This window comes from Prinia subflava, chromosome 3 (assembly GCF_021018805.1).
Source record: "Prinia subflava isolate CZ2003 ecotype Zambia chromosome 3, Cam_Psub_1.2, whole genome shotgun sequence".
NCBI classification, from domain to species: Eukaryota; Metazoa; Chordata; class Aves; order Passeriformes; family Cisticolidae; genus Prinia; species Prinia subflava.
In genome coordinates, this window is record NC_086249.1 from 103,058,443 (window position 1) to 103,073,923 (window position 15,481).

General features: G+C 44.6%; 1 protein-coding gene and 1 long non-coding RNA gene across 2 annotated transcripts; both read left to right on the forward strand.

The window, feature by feature from the left end:
* Positions 1-398: 398 nt before the first annotated feature.
* LOC134548698 (trefoil factor 2-like) lies at positions 399-3,950 on the forward strand. Its single transcript, XM_063393591.1, has 4 exons — positions 399-537; positions 1,478-1,624; positions 2,959-3,108; positions 3,729-3,950. Exons 1-4 carry the CDS (start codon positions 456-458, stop codon positions 3,734-3,736), a joined length of 387 nt encoding a protein of 128 aa, XP_063249661.1. The 5' UTR covers positions 399-455; the 3' UTR covers positions 3,737-3,950.
* Positions 3,951-4,926: 976 nt separating this feature from the next.
* LOC134548387 (uncharacterized) lies at positions 4,927-13,434 on the forward strand. The gene is made up of 2 exons (XR_010079759.1): positions 4,927-6,677; positions 7,867-13,434. It is a non-coding gene; the product is annotated as an uncharacterized LOC134548387 (long non-coding RNA).
* Positions 13,435-15,481: the final 2,047 nt, after the last annotated feature.

Consider the following 15,481-nt stretch of genomic DNA (forward strand, 5'->3'; position numbering starts at 1 on the left):
CCTTAAGGCCAGGGAAAAATCGAGGCAGAAAAGATACACTGGGTAGAAAATATATGTACACATTTTTCAGTAGTGAATGGAAAATAAAACTGCCCAGAGGTCTAAAATACTCTAAAGGCAATGAAATCAGAGCACAACATAGTCTGGCACTCAGAGCCAGAGCCTCTGGCACCCAGAGGCAGCCAGCAGCATCCATTTGATTATGGGATCACGTAATGGACATGTATCTACAGGTATGCAATAGATATGTGATCAATAGCTCATAGGAGCCAGAAATTTATCTCAGGGATATCAAAATATGTATGGCAACACTTCCTAACCAAACAAAAGAAAACCCAGCCTCCTGGGTGAAGCTTCAGATGGAACAATGTTATCAGACCTCGCTGAGCAAACACGATGAACGCATAAAACGCGCGGCTTGCAGGGAAAGCAGCACCTCTCCTCTTGCAAGAGCCATGGATCTCAAGGTGGTCTGTGCCCTCTCCATCGCCCTGGTCATAGCCCTCAGCGCCCTGGCAGAGGGAATTGCACCTCCAAGTAAGTACATCCATGTGCTCTTGCCTTCCAGGTACATGTGGGACCCTCATCCCACCGGCTGCAGGCAGAGCCTGTCAGCTTTAACAGGCCAGACAGCAAATGGCTTTCTGTGCTGCTTCTGATTCCCCAGGTGGAGCCTACTTTTTATTTATTTATCAGACAGATCTATAGCAAAATGTCAAAGACTGCAGCTGGACTCTTGTGTTATTGGAATAACCAGGAACCTGCTGCAAAGGCACAGGAGGTCACTAGAACAGGATCAGGGCTGGAACAGGAGCCAGCTTTGTCTAAATTTTCTTTCTGACATTTGGTTTATGCTGCTTTGCCACGTGAATACAGTTTTAAAGGAGTCTATCTGCCTCCTTATTTAAAGGCAAGTCATTTTAGACAGCTTCCAGAAATGAAAAGCAAGCAACTCAGTGACAGCTGGAGGACAGCTCCAGAATTTCTTGGTTGTGGCTGACTGTGCAAAGGACTTAAAATGTTAAAAGCACAGCTGCAGCTATTTGCACATCATTTGCACCTGTCAAGACTGCAAAGATTTTGTATCTTTACACCTGTTTGAATATCCACTGGGCTCTTAAGTGTTTTCCTCTTCACATGAGATGGGCAAAGCAGCAAACATTTAATGACATAATATTTGAAGTTCTTGAGATTTCCCATTTGGTGTGGTCGATTTGAAGCCCCGCCGTGCTGGGCTGGCTTGGCTGCAAATGAGACCACAGACTCTCAAAGTGTGATGTACAGCCCTGACTAAAATTGGTAGAGATTTAAAAGCAACTTTTAAACCACTCAGGTTGTGGTCCTGGCAGGGAACCGAAAAGATGGAAAGCATCTAGGGAAAGAGCATTGTTCCCAGTGAGCATTTGATAAACACCCCTCCATAAGAAGTGTGCAAACTGAACATGCTGTAACTTGTAACTCCTTCTGTCCTGAACAGCAAAATGCCAGTGTAAAGTGGTTCCCAGGGAGAGGACAAACTGTGGCTACCCGGGCATCTCAGCAGCAGAGTGCAAGAAAATTGGGTGCTGCTTCAATGCTTCAGTCCCCAGTGTCCCCTGGTGCTACAATCCTAAAGCAAAGAAAGGTAATATCTCTGCCAGAAACACTGATTTACCTCGTGTTTGGTTATCCAGAAATGTGTACAACCAGCGAGCAGTTGTGCTTTTCTCCTTAGGCAAGGAAAGTGGGCACAAACCTCTGCTGGGAGAGCATCGGGAGTAAAATGCAAAGTCAAGCCTTGGTTACCTGTGAGATTTCTGCCTCATCTTCTTCAAACAATATATTTCCTCTTCCTTCAGGCTTCTAGTTATCAAACAACCTGTGCTGATTACTTGGAGACGTTTCAGTGTCATAGGTAGAGCAAGGGATACTCAGCACTTTTTTAAGTGGGTTTGCTGTGTGGCTACTTGTTTGACATCTGTCAGCATCCCGCTTCTATTTTTTACCATTAGTTTCTCAGAGAGGATAACAGCTGCTCTCCCAGTCTTTCTAGGATTAGCTGTATATTTTACATAATTCTGTTAAGTAATGGAGTGTAATTAGCTGTGTTGATTACCTCAGTGTAAGCTACATTGGCTGGGCTTACAGCACAGCTCCTTCTTGGGAGAACTTCAGGGCAGTCTCAGCAGCTGCACAGGTGACAAGAAAGGAAATGAAGGTGCAAAGGCAATGTTGGCCAACAGAAGAACCTGAAATAAATTGAGATTAGTCAACAGGGATCAGAATTACACCAGGAAAAAATATTTTTGCTTTTGAGCACTGTTCACAATTCTTGTAAACCTTGAAAAGCAAGCAGCAGCAACTTAGGGTGCCATTTTCACAGATTTGCATTTCTGAGCAGAACAGCTCCATTAGAGGAAAACTGAAGTACTCAAGCTGGGTGGTATAATCTCTTTACTTGGGATTTTAGTTTTAAGTGCCTGGAAGAGCTGTGATTTCCTCTTAAAAGACTTATTTCCTTTCTGTAACTGAAGCTGGCATGCAGAGAGGGTTGGGTGTTCCTTTCCTTGTGTTAGCCTCGCTGCTCTGGGCTCAGGTCATGAACATCCCCTGGTCTGAGGCCAGTGTCTGTGTTACCACTGCAGGAGACAAAGTACTCTTCACCCCACTGCTGGGTTTAGGAAAGGTAAAGATGGGCTGCTGCCAGACACTTCCAGGGGTGAATTTTGCCTCCTCTTATCCCTGGGGCACAGCAGCAATCATCACCCTTTGGGATTTAGTATAGCCTGGAAGGCTGGGTGAGGGTTTGGGTGAATCTGCTGGCTGAAATTGGTTCAGAGAAGGTCACCATGGCCACCACCTCTGCCCAGTGACCTCACCTTTGTGTCCTGCCTTTTACTTGTCAATGACATCACCGGGCAGACGGAGCACTAAGTAACACATCCTTCCTTTGTTTTTGATTTTTTTGGCTTTCCACAGTGAAGAAGGTGTGTCCCAACGACCCCTACACCAGGATAAACTGCGGCTACCCTGGCATCAAGGCCAAGGACTGCACGAGGAAGGGCTGCTGCTTCAGGGCACACCCCGCTGGCGTCCCCTGGTGCTTCTACCACCGCACCATGGAGGAAGGTAACGTCCCACAGGAGGTGTCCCCCGTGTCCCCGGGGGTGCTCCACGGTTCCTGGCACTGTCCCTGCTCTGCCCAGCCTTGGTGTGCTGTGCCAGCCAGAGAATCCTAGGGATGTGAGCAGAAAAAGGTGGCTAAACCCTAAAAAACAGCTTCTTGTACAGAGAGTGGGGGTGTTGCTGATGCATCTGATTTGTGGGCAGTGTGACAGTGTGAGCTCAAGACCTCAGCTAATCCCACAGTAGGGGTGCAGCCTCCCAGCTCACATCCACCTTATCAGCATGAGAGATAAAAGGCTTGGCTTTGAGAATGTGGAGTGAAAGTTACAGAGATTTCTGATCCCCACCTAACTTTGTTTTAGTTAGGACTGACCTTTCAGCATATTTAACACCCAATAGCCTCAGGCATGCTGTGATCTGTGCTACATACAGTTCGCCATAATTTGGTTTTTCTGATCTGGATCATAATTGGGAAACACATCTACATGTGGGGGTCGAGGTGGCTAAAATATAAAATATTGCCTTTTGGATGTCCTACATTGAGGCAAAACACTTCCTTGCATCTTGTGTGATTTATGGAGAAAACCTGTCCCTTAATCTGCTTCTCCTCTTTACCTCCCCAGCTTGTTAAAGGAGAAACTTCCATCGAGAACTTTGCAATCTTTGGATCTACTCCAATGGAACGACAGACGGAGGTCCCAACTCAGACTTTATATTTTGCCACAGCCATGATTTCTAGGCTGTTTTTATATCTGGGATTGACTCCTTTCTGATGAAAAGTTACTGGTAGCTTTTATTCTCTCAGTAGGCTAGCACCGCACAGGTTTTCACTGTAATAAAAGAAGTACAACACAACTTGTGAGGGCTTTTTTTTGCTATCTTTATTTTAAAGCTGTGTATTTCTCCGTTTCCCAGGAAATTTGGCATGTCAGCAACCTGCTGATGAGGGAGCAGGCACCAGAGCTTCCAAAAGGAACACGGCACTCAGCTTTTTGTGTTAGTTACACTTCACACTTGCAAGTGACTGCTTGAATTTGTTAGCTGGCATCACACGGGCCACCCGTGCTTCTGAATGCTGGGAATATTCAGAGTTTGCCTTTATATAGATTTAGCTGTGGGTTTGGGCTTTTTTTCTTCCCCTCTTGAGACATAGGGAAGGGTATCTCTGATAGCTGATCTCAGAGCTGGTCTGACTCAAACACCTCCTGCTCTCTGCATCTCCCTGTCTCTGGTGCTCACCACAAGCAGGAGCCATGGGCCACGCTCAGGAAATGTCTCTGCAACACTAAAAACAAAACACAGGCTCTGCCAACCCTGGTCTAAACCTGAAATGGAGATGCTGTGTCTCACCAGACACAGGAGAAGCTCCTGGTGTCCTGTGGCTGCTTTGTCCTGGGAGTCTTTAATGCTTCCCTCCTTCAGCTGGGTGAGAGCTCAGCAAAGAGCCCAAAAAGAGCCTCTAAGAGCCCTGCTGGGAATGAAATGGGCAACCTGAGACTGCTGCAGCAGCAGCAAACTGTGCTCAGGGCTCAGCAGGGGAGAACAGTTGTACAGGGCTGTGCTGCGAGGAGAGAGAAAAAAATTGAGACACAGAATCACAGAATCATAGAGTGGTTTATTTAGAGAGACCTTAAAAGGTCAAATAATCCAACCCCCACACAGTGAGCAAGGACATCTTCAACTCAGTCAGGTTGCTCTTAGCCCCATCCAGTCTGTCCTTGAACTTTTCCAGGGATTTTTCTCTTCTCTGAGCAGCCTGTTGCAACCTTTCACCACCCCAACTGTAAAAATCTCCCTCCTTGGAGGTTTGATTTATCCCTGTACTCTTTAGTGATGAGTAAGTTTATCCAGGCAGGTAAAATATTAGTCATTCATCAACCACTTCAACAGACTCAATAATATGATTTGAATATGGTCAGATACCAGTTGTAACAGGAGCAATAAACTGAACAGGGTACTGAAGGTCTTTGGAGGTGTTTCAAAGAATCACAGAAAATGCTGAGTTGGGAGGGACCCCAAAAATCAAGTCTAGCTCCTAGTCCCAAGAAACCCTGTATTGTTCAAATATTCCTTGAGTTCTGCCAGGCTGATGCTGTGACCACTGCCCTGGGGAGCCTGTTCAGTGCCCAGCCACCCTCTGGGGGAAGAACATTTTCCTGATATCCAACCTAAACCTGCCCTGACACTGCTTCAGGCCATTCCCTGGGGTCCTGTCAGTGTCACCATAGAGCAGAGATCAGTGCCTGCCCCTGCTCTTCCCCTCAGGAGGAAGCTGGACCTGCACTGAGGTCTCCCCTCAGTGTCCTCTTCTCCAGGCTGGACAGACCACGTGCCCTCAGCATCATCCCTGGGCATGATGCCACCTGCAAAAACCATCAACTGCTGTGCTGAGGCAAAGCCTTCCCAAGAGCTAAGCCACCACAGGGTCATGCAGCTGCTCCAGACATTTGGGGTCATAAATCAGAGTTAGTTGCTCACAGCACTAATAATTATTACCTAAGGATGACATCACTAAGTCAGAGAGGATGATGTCTATTCTGGGAATTTACATTCGGGGAGTGCTCGAGGTCTCTCGAGGTAGACTGTTGTCAACACCCACACAAATGAACCTGAAAAAACTGCCTAGAATTCTAAAAAATAACGGTTTTGGTGTGAAAATAAAGCTGGCAGAAACAGAGTGGAAGCTGCAGCCACTGAGGATTTAAAGACAACAGGCAGAGCCAAGGCAGAGCAAAAATTCCAAAAGAGGAGTGCACATCTCTCCTGGTTTAGGGCAAATTTGGGAGGAAACCTCCAAACAGGATCCCTCTGGAAAGCAAACCCAAAAGGCCCCTCGCCTCAGCCAGTCCTGGAAAAGAACTTCCTCAGAGAAAAGTGGAAAAAACTATTTATTTAACGAACAAAATGCCCACAAGCATAAAGAATGAATAATATGAAACAATAAAACCTCTTGCTGCTCCAAAGAGAGATGGCAAACCTGAGAAAATCCTTGCCTGAGCTCACTCAGTTTTTATCAGTCCCAGCCCCTCTGGAGGTCCAGGCCCGGTGGGCCACAGGTGCCAGCCCCCGGTGCTCCTCTGGGGTTTTCAGTCTTGAGCAGGTTTAAACAGTCCCAAGAAAAAGGAAAAAAACAGTCCAGGGAACTTCTCTGCCCTAGCTAGCTAAACTAACTAAAAAGCAAAAAAGATCTCTGTCCCAGCTGCCGGTCTGTGCTTCAGATGAACAGAGTCCGGAGAGGAATGTGCAGGAGGAGAGCTGCTCTCAAAACAAACCTGGCACTTCTTTGTTCCTGCTTTGCTCTCAGAGCCAGTCTAAAGGCACAGAACTCGACACACAGCACAGACAGAACAGATAATTAGGATACAAGCATCATAAATTCACCCTAGGACAAACAGAACAGAAGTGTGCAGGACCTGCAGAGATGTGCCTGCAAGAAGGGACCTTCCTCTGCTCCCCCTCAGTGTCCATGGGCCTCATTTTCAGCCTCAGAGAGAAAAACCCTTGGATGAAGACTCACCCTTGGAATCTGCAGCTCTGCACACCCTCACCGCCCTGCAGCGAGCGCTAAACAGGTAAACAAAGTTCTGAATATTTTTCTGGTGGGGAAAAGAAATAGGTCAGTGTTGGGATTTTCATCATCAGGAACCCATTTGTGTCAATTTGTGGCACAAAGGCTTTGTGCTGACGGGACCATCATTCAGTGAATGATGTTTAAAATCCCAAATACCCAATAGTCCTAAACTGTAACTGTGGCAGCTGAGTGCCACCAAAGCTCCAGCTTCTAACAAAGGCTGAATGGAGCATGTTTGATGCCTCACACTGGGTGCCAAATTCTGTCTTGGTTTGGAAAGACAGCTATCTGTCAGGGAAAACTGGAGTTTCCCTTGGAATGGAGAATGTAAAACCCCCTCCGTCAAAATTATTATAATTTTGCAATTAGGAGCTTTCAGGCAAAAATATGGGAATAGGAATAACAGTTCTTTACTAGGAATATTAAAAATACAAATGCAGTAATACAAAAAAAAAAAACCCAAGCAAGCAAACAAACAAAAGTCCTAGAAAACCCTGACAGAGTCAGGAATACAACCTGACACCCTGTTGGTCAGGGTGTTGGAAGCAGTCCAAATAAATCCTCCTGGAGTGACAGATGTGGTTCTGTTGGAGTAGAGACGATCCTGTAGACAGATTCAGTGGTGGTGAGATGAGTCCTGTTTTCCACGGCATGCTAAAGAAGTAAACAAAGTTCTGAATATTTTTCTGGTGGGGAAAAGAAGTAGGGCAGCGTTGGGATTTTTGTCAGCAAAGGTGCTACAGGAACCCATTTGTGTCAATTTGTGGCACAAAGGCTTTGTGCTGACGTGACCATCATGCAGTGAATGATGTTTAAAATCCCAAATACCCAATAGTCCTAAACTGCAACTGTGGCAGCTGAGTGCCACCAAAGCTCCAGCTTCTAACAAAGGCTGAATGGAGCATGTTTGACATTGCAGATTGATTGCAGTGGTGCTTTGGTGAGTGAAGATGTTCTACTGGCTTTTAAAGCAATTGTTGCCAAGGGAAAGGTCTCTGAAATTGTTCATTTTGAAGTGATCAGGAAAGCTGACAGGGAGAACTGACAGGGGAGAAAACTAGGACAGACAGGGAGCTCAGAGCAGATGGGTGCTAGCAACAAAGAACAAACCTGTAGCCATGTGAACAAGGGATTTAACTGCAAACACCTCCAAAAAAAGTGGGTTTTTAAAAATGTGCCACTTCCTTCAGGTGCTGTTCCCAAATGACTGCGGGTAGGGCATGGATCCTTCTACAGTGTCACACACCTCCTCTGGCAAAGCTCGAGTTCAAAAGAAAGATTTCAGACAAGGTGCTAAACTGAAGTGAAAAAGACTATGGAAGCTGAAATCTTTCTCTGCTGAGAGCAGCCAAATCACACAGAGCTGCCACAGGTCTCTGTGAGAGTTCCTGGCTTTACTAAAGCTTGAAAACTCCACCAGGATGCCACTAAACAGCTTGGAGAACAGAAAATAAAACACAAGAACCAAACCTGGCTCCCTGTGTTAAAACCCAGGCAGAATGATGATCTCCAGAGCCAGATTCAGTTTCCAAGAGGTTGCCCTCTGTTATAGACACATATTATATAAAGCTGGCTTTTCACAAATATTAAATGCTCTATGTATAACATGGGAAGGTTTTGCTGTATTGTTTTTTACTTCTGTTATTAATGAAACTTAGAAATAAGTAGTGTGATGGATATGTGTATTCCTTAGGCTGTGGAGTGATATTGAAGTAAAGACTTTTTTTTTTACCATCTAAACCGACTAAACCAGAAGGATGGAGAAAATCCCCTACATTCCTGAATTATCTCATCCAAATGAATATTACTGACCAAAGCTTCAGGAAAGGAGTTTATTGAACCTCTGTTATCAGTATCTTATCCAGATGAAGATGTCAAAAACTCCAGGATCAGATGGAATGGAGCCACACACAGGTGGATCTACCAAATAAAATGGTTGGAGGGGAGTTGAAACTAAACAAAGAAATTCACACTCAAGAGGAATTTTGAATCAGGCATGTAAATTTATAAATATGGAACAGGCTGGTACTTTTAAGGACTGAGCCTTTTCTTAGCAGGTGTGCTCTTGGCCGAATGCCAAGTCACCCGGCCATATATATTTTGCTTTTCTGTCTCCTAGTTATCTTTTTATTGTTTTATTAAACTTCTAAGTTCTTCTAAAAAGTGTATCTCGTTTTTCACACCCTCACTGCCAGACTGAGCCCAAAAAGGAAAATTCACTACTCTGGGGTGATGGCTGCTAAACTTTCATTGGGAGCAAAGGTGAGAATCTCAGAAGCTCTCAGGTGAGTTTTCCAAGCAGCACTCTGCCAGAAACAATAGTCCTCTTTGGGCAGAAGAGTCCATTATTACTCTGAAGGCTTTTTTTCCCTCATCTGAGCCTTCTTCTAAAGTGTTTGACAACTGCCAATGTTGGTACATGAACCTGAGCTGCCCAGCTCCCTCAGAGAGCCTGCATGTGTCCCAGCACACTTCAGGTACACCATGGGATACAAATGTGTCCTCAATAGTATAAAAAATACAGCCAGACAAACAGACTTTGACGTAAAATATTTGTTCTGCAACACAGAATGCATTCAAGTTCTAGAAACAGTCCTAGAACAGCACTCAGGTGGTGTGGAAGAGGATGCTCCTTTTTCCAGTGTTTGCCATCCTTGGGTGCTCCTTCCCCTTTACAGTGAATGGAAAATTTTCCATTTTTCACTGCGTAAAATTTCGTTTCATAAAATTTCTGTGTACCAGAGGTACACAGAAAACAAAGTACTTTTCTGCTGGAGACCAGTGTTTTTATTCACCTAGCTGTGATAACTTCTGGTGCTTTGGTGCTCTCCCTTTGCACACCCACTGTGGCACCCAGAAATGCCCCTCAGAGAAGCCACCAGACAAAGGCAGGTCCTTGCAGGATCCTGTTCCCACCTGTCTCTGAGTGAGGTCTCTCAGGCTTCCTTCAACACGTGCTCCTGTCTCAGAGCATAGCAGAAGGTTGTTTTAGTAAACAGAAGTTTTGAGGGATTCAGTACTAGAACATCACAATTGAAATGAGAATCTGGAAGTCTTGAATTAAAATATTTCCCTGAAGCTGAGCCAAATATCACAATTGCTGAACTTGTTGCAGAAATTCTAGGAAATTCCCAGGCTGGCCACCAGTGTGGACTGACACTCCCGTCTGTGGTGTTCTCAGAAAGCTTCATGAGAAGTAAATTTGGTAAGTAAACCCTGCTCCTTCCTGCCACAAAATGAGATTTCCTTTGCTTCTTACCCTTTTTGAGACTTGGCATTATGCCGCATCCAAGGCATGCTTCACCAAGACACAGAATATGAGTTTCAATGAACAGAAGGAGCAAAATCAAAAGGTTTACTGTCACTTTTGTTTCTTCTTTAAGTACTTTGGGGTTACTGTCTGATTCTTACACAGGAGAAAGACAAAAAGCACCTGTAAGACTCTTGATGAAGCCACAAAATTTACTTCATATTTGATTCTACAGATGGCATGGGGATAAGAAGAAAGGTCCTGGGGACAGGTGGGGCTTTATTCTGTCTGTCCAGCAGAGCAGAAAAGACAGTGGGACAAGAGAATGACTCTGCTAGGAAGAATTGGGGGAAACAATGGAACTCTGAGGGGTGTTTTTGCTGTCAGAGGCTGACAATGGATCAGCTTCATGTTTTGATAAGGTTTTCTGTCTGTGGAAGACAATAGCATTGACTTTTTTCTCAGCCTTCCCATATGTGTGCAGGCACAGGCTTGGAACATCAAGAATGGAATGTCAAGAATCCAGAAAAGCCATCACACAGAGTTAACAGCGCATAATAAAATTCACAGATCTTGAAATAATCTACAGGTCACAGGAAAAAAAAAAAAAAAAAAAAAAAAGAGAGACAGAACCAAACGAGGCTACGAAATTTAAAATGCACTAAACAACAGAAATGGATGCAATTAGTGTCAGTTTGACTAATCCAGCCCTTGACAGCTTTCCTGCCCCTAAATGAAGCTGGCAGCACTTCCCACCAAGCCCTTCATGAAGGCTGTCCCATGGGAAGATGTCAGTGCTGGTGGCTGACAGCACAGCACCTGCTCACTGCTCACCTGGATCCCTGCACCCTCCCATGCTCAACGAGCCCCTCTCCTCCTCCTTGGCCTCCCATGCCTTTCAACCTGCATTCCAAAGCAGGATTTAAATGGGCAGCTGCTGGAAAATAAAGTTTCCTTTATTTCCAAATGCTCTTTGTTTTATGAATTCACTTGGAGGGCACAGTGGATGGCAATTGCATGTGATGGATATTAATTTTTGCAGTGTTGCTAATGAGAAGTTTATGGTTGGGTTATTTAATAGCATTAACTGCCATATAAAATGTTTAAAGTAATTTATGTTGCCACTCAGGGTACATAAATGCCTATTGTCCATAGGGCAATCCATGCTTTAAGCATCACTGCTTGTTATTATGAGTGTTATATATGTTATTTATGAGTGGGCACTTAACTTGTAGAAGTTAGGGCAGTTTTCTTGGAACTGTGGTGGGCAAGGCAGGTAATTTGGTTGCTGTGGTGATCTGGAGGGGGGCACAATGACAGCGATGATGCCTAGGCTTGGCCTTAAGTCCAACACACAAACACCAGGAAACAGCCTTAAAAATGCAAGAAAAAGCACCCAGGCAAAGTGAGTATTTGCCAAAGCACAGGACTCCAACACTGGCACTGCTCGTGGGGCTTACACAGGTCAGGATTTCTGCCCATGAGTTTCCCTGCCAGTGCAGTAGGAAGAAGCAGAAACAAAAAGCACTTCTTGGCCAATGTAGACCTTCAGGAGAAACACAAGAAATGAAAATACTGACTCTCTAAACCATCCGAGGACTTTCCTGGTGACAGAAATTCCCAGGGGGCTGCAGAACATCACACAGGTGCTGTGGCAGGATGAGAACAGTGCTTGTCAAAATGGGAAATGGACAGGTGGGACTGGCAGGATAAAACAGAGCTTTTCTTCAGCTGGGGAGAAGGGAGGAAGAAACCCACCCATTCCAGAGTGCCAAGCAGAAGGCAAACAGGGAATGATCCTTTCCTGCTTCTTCTGGTGAAACAGCACAGGGAACATCTGCCACTTGCAGGTAGCAAGGACAAGATGAGCAGAAGATTAGTCCAGGGAAGAAAAATCCACCCAAATTGGATGAAAAGACAAAGGTAATTAATTCCACTGTTCAGCAAGTCCTTCAATTGTGTAGGGTTTCCCAGAGAAGCAGCCTCTGATGCTTGCCCTGTTTGGGTTGGAAGGGACCTCAAATATCATCTAGCCCCAACCCCCAGTTGCAGTCCACGCTTTTAAGGATTTTTACTGGATATTTCTGTAACCCTGTACTGGGAGTTACCTGAAACCACCACGATTGAAAACAGGCAATTCCATGTCCATGTTGGCTGCCAGGATCAAGGAGCAGGCAGTGAAAATCTACCACTACCAACACATCTTGCACTTCCCTCAGAGTGAGAACAGGAACAAAGGCATCTGTCTGAAAATAATAACACTTTATTTGATTTTTTTTTTGTCTGTGTGTGTGTGTGTGTTACATTATCATAAATGTTCTCTAGTCTCAGAAAACAAAGCCCTAAGTTTGGAAAATAATGCACATACAAATCTCTTCTTACAGGTATTAAGTATACAGAAATATACAAAGATTTCTCTATTACTGTAATATATCATCAGAATGCCCCACATCCCACATTTTTACTCAGGTCCACTGTACCAGGAAGCGTAAACTACAAAGGTAACAAGCAACCTGAAAAAGACATGGTTTGTATAATATAATTACATTATATGTATGTATATATAGATATCTACAACAGTGCAAATATATCACAGCGTGCAGGCAGCGATAGTCTCTAGAGAAGCAGAATAAAATTGATTCATAGTAATGCAAATGCATTACAGAAACGAGAGACAACAATGACATATTAGATATTCAGAATATGCACACTTTAGCACGCTGATTTAAAATCATACCTTGCATTGACTCTTGCTTTGAAAAACAAAAGAACCGAATGTTAAATAATTCAGTCACAGGTTCAAGGGCAGAATCTCACAATAAGGTCAACTGACTCAGATAAGGTGTTTGATAAATCTTTACTGACACAGGTAAAGGCTTGGCTCCACTGCAGGACTTGTTATCTTCTCCTTTTAAGATATATCAGTGTAATTGTCTCAAATTTAATTTTCTTTTGCCATAATTTAAGAGATTTTTCCCATTTTTTTTAGTTGCTCAACAACTAATTCACATTTGTAAAGGTTGGTATAATTATCACAGAGGCCAGGAAAACTGGTTTCTGGAAGTAACAGAAAGGAGTTTGTATAATGATTACCCTAAATGGGCCACTAAAATAAGCTTCAGTGGGGTCAGAAAAAAAGACATCACAGATGCCACTGAAATAGAAAACCCCACCAACCTTTAAAAGCAGAACTTCCATGCTGGCTTGCAATTTGCTTAAAAAGACATTTTTGAATTTATTTCCTTCTTGAAAGAGTAAAGCACACCCAGAGATCCAGCACATTGGGGCTTTGGTAGCTCCAAGGAGTCTCAAAGTCCCCCCTCCACCTTTTAACAATTCCCAAGCAGCTCATTTTCACACCCCACGTGGACAGCAGCCATGAATATCCAGAAAAAAGGGACAAAAGCAATTGATAGGCATGGGCTGAGCTGCATGGAAGCTCCCAGAAAAAAAAATAAAAAGGAAAAAAATAAGAACTAGCAAAAGCTGGATGTGTCTTGAAGGCACAGCCAGTGCAGAGAGCGCAGGCTGAGCCATGGCCATGCTCTGTGCCAAAGGAGACACATCCTGACTGGTCACCCTTGGTTTTACAGTGCTGGCAACAGGCCTCAACAGAAATCTAAATCTCTTAAAGAAAGGTTCAAGAGCTGACAACTGCATAAAATTATCATTCATCACAAGATTTCAAAGTAACAAAAAGACTGACACTAAATTTTTTGCTCTACAGTACCATTACTCCTTCAGAAACTCTACTTGAAGTATGTACAGAAACAGAAACAAAGCATTAAACAGAATTAAAATGAAATTTGCTATGTTTGCAGGCTCAGCCTGAAACTTTTAGACATGTAATGTGAAGAGTGATATGTGGGCTGATAAAAATCACTCAGTGGGGTACACCACAACAATTTCTTTGTGTATCATGGGAACAGGTATTTAAAATAAGGGCAGTAGGAGTGAATCCCTGAAAATGCCACTGCCCCTGTTCACTAATGGCAGAGCTCCTGATTAACTCCAGTGGCACTCAGCACTTAATTTATGCACTCACCAGTGCTGTGTGGCACTGCAGGGATCAGCCTGTGACAAGCTGTCACTGAGGACATGACACGGTGTCATTTTCTGCCTACTTCTAGTTCCCAACAGCTTTTCACATGATCCTATGTTATAAATGGATCTCCACACAGAAATTCCTGAGCACATGCACCCTGTGGGGCTGTTCTGGTAGGAAACAAAGGATGGCATCCAATAAAGGATGGAGACTCTCCTTAGTGCTGTACTTACAGAATATTCTTTATTGTCTTTTACAGCAGTAGCCAGATTAAGTTGTAGCTGGGCTTTAGCCCTTCTAATTTTTCCTTGCATAACCTGACAACACCCCTGTAGTCCTGGGTTGCCTGCCCCTTCTTCCAAAGCTTATACACCCTGTTTTGTTCCCTGAGTTCCAGCCAAAGCTCTGCTCAGCCAGGCCAGTCCTTCTCCCCCTCTGGCTCGTTCCTTGGCACATGGGGATGGCTGGCCTGCTCCTGCTGTGCCTTTAGGGTTTCCTTCTTAAGAATCTCTGTGTCTTCCTGGAGCTCTCTGACCTTCAGGGCTGCCTCCTGAGGGACTCTGCCAATCCAGCTCCCAAGCACAGTCTGCCCTCCTGAAGTCCAAGGTGGCATTTCTGCTGCCACCCCTCCATCTCCCCGAGAACCAAAACCTCTCATTCCACGTTCACTGTGCCCAAGAGGATCTCCAAATGTCACACCACCCCCAGCCCTTCTCTGTTCACAAACAGGTCCAGTGGGGCATCACCCCTGCTTGTTTCCCTCACCAGCTGTGTCAGGAATTACCTCCCACACCCCCAGGAACCTCCTGGCCTGTTCCCTCTCTGCTGTGTTGTATTTCTAGCAGACATCTGGCAAGGTGAAGTCTCCCACAGGGGCAAGGGGCACTGACCACAAGACTTCCCATGGAACATTTCATCTGGGTGGTCTGTAACAGACCCCCACCAGGATATCTGCTTTGTTTGCCTTCCCCCTGATTCTTAGAATCCCAAAATCCACCCAGTATGGTGTAAATAGGTCAGGTGGGATCTCCTTTGTGAGGACCACTGGGGGGGCACAGGTCAGTGTGTACCACACTTCCCTGCAGGAGCAGGTGTTTAATAAAACATTCCTTTCTGCTGGGAACGCAGAGTTTGACACCAAAGTGTGGATGGAACTGTCAGTCACCTGAGACATCCAGTTCTTGGGCTCAGGCTCATTATCTCCCACTTACATAACCAGCTCTCCCTGCTTAATGTGCACATATTCCTCTCTTTTAATGAAAATAGGTATTGTGTGCTCCAAATTCTAAGAGCTGAAGAGGATGTCAGCACCAGTCTTCCTTCACTCCCTTTGACCTGTAACAATGGAATCTTCTCAATTTCTTAAGAGTAGAATCTGCTTTCCAAACCTTTTGTTTAATTGTGAATAATGATGCTTCAAGTTATTTTTAAAAACCTTCAGGGTTTTTCAGACTATATGCAACTTTGCATGAAGAAAAGCAAGAAAAGAAGTATGAAGGACCTAAAGTCT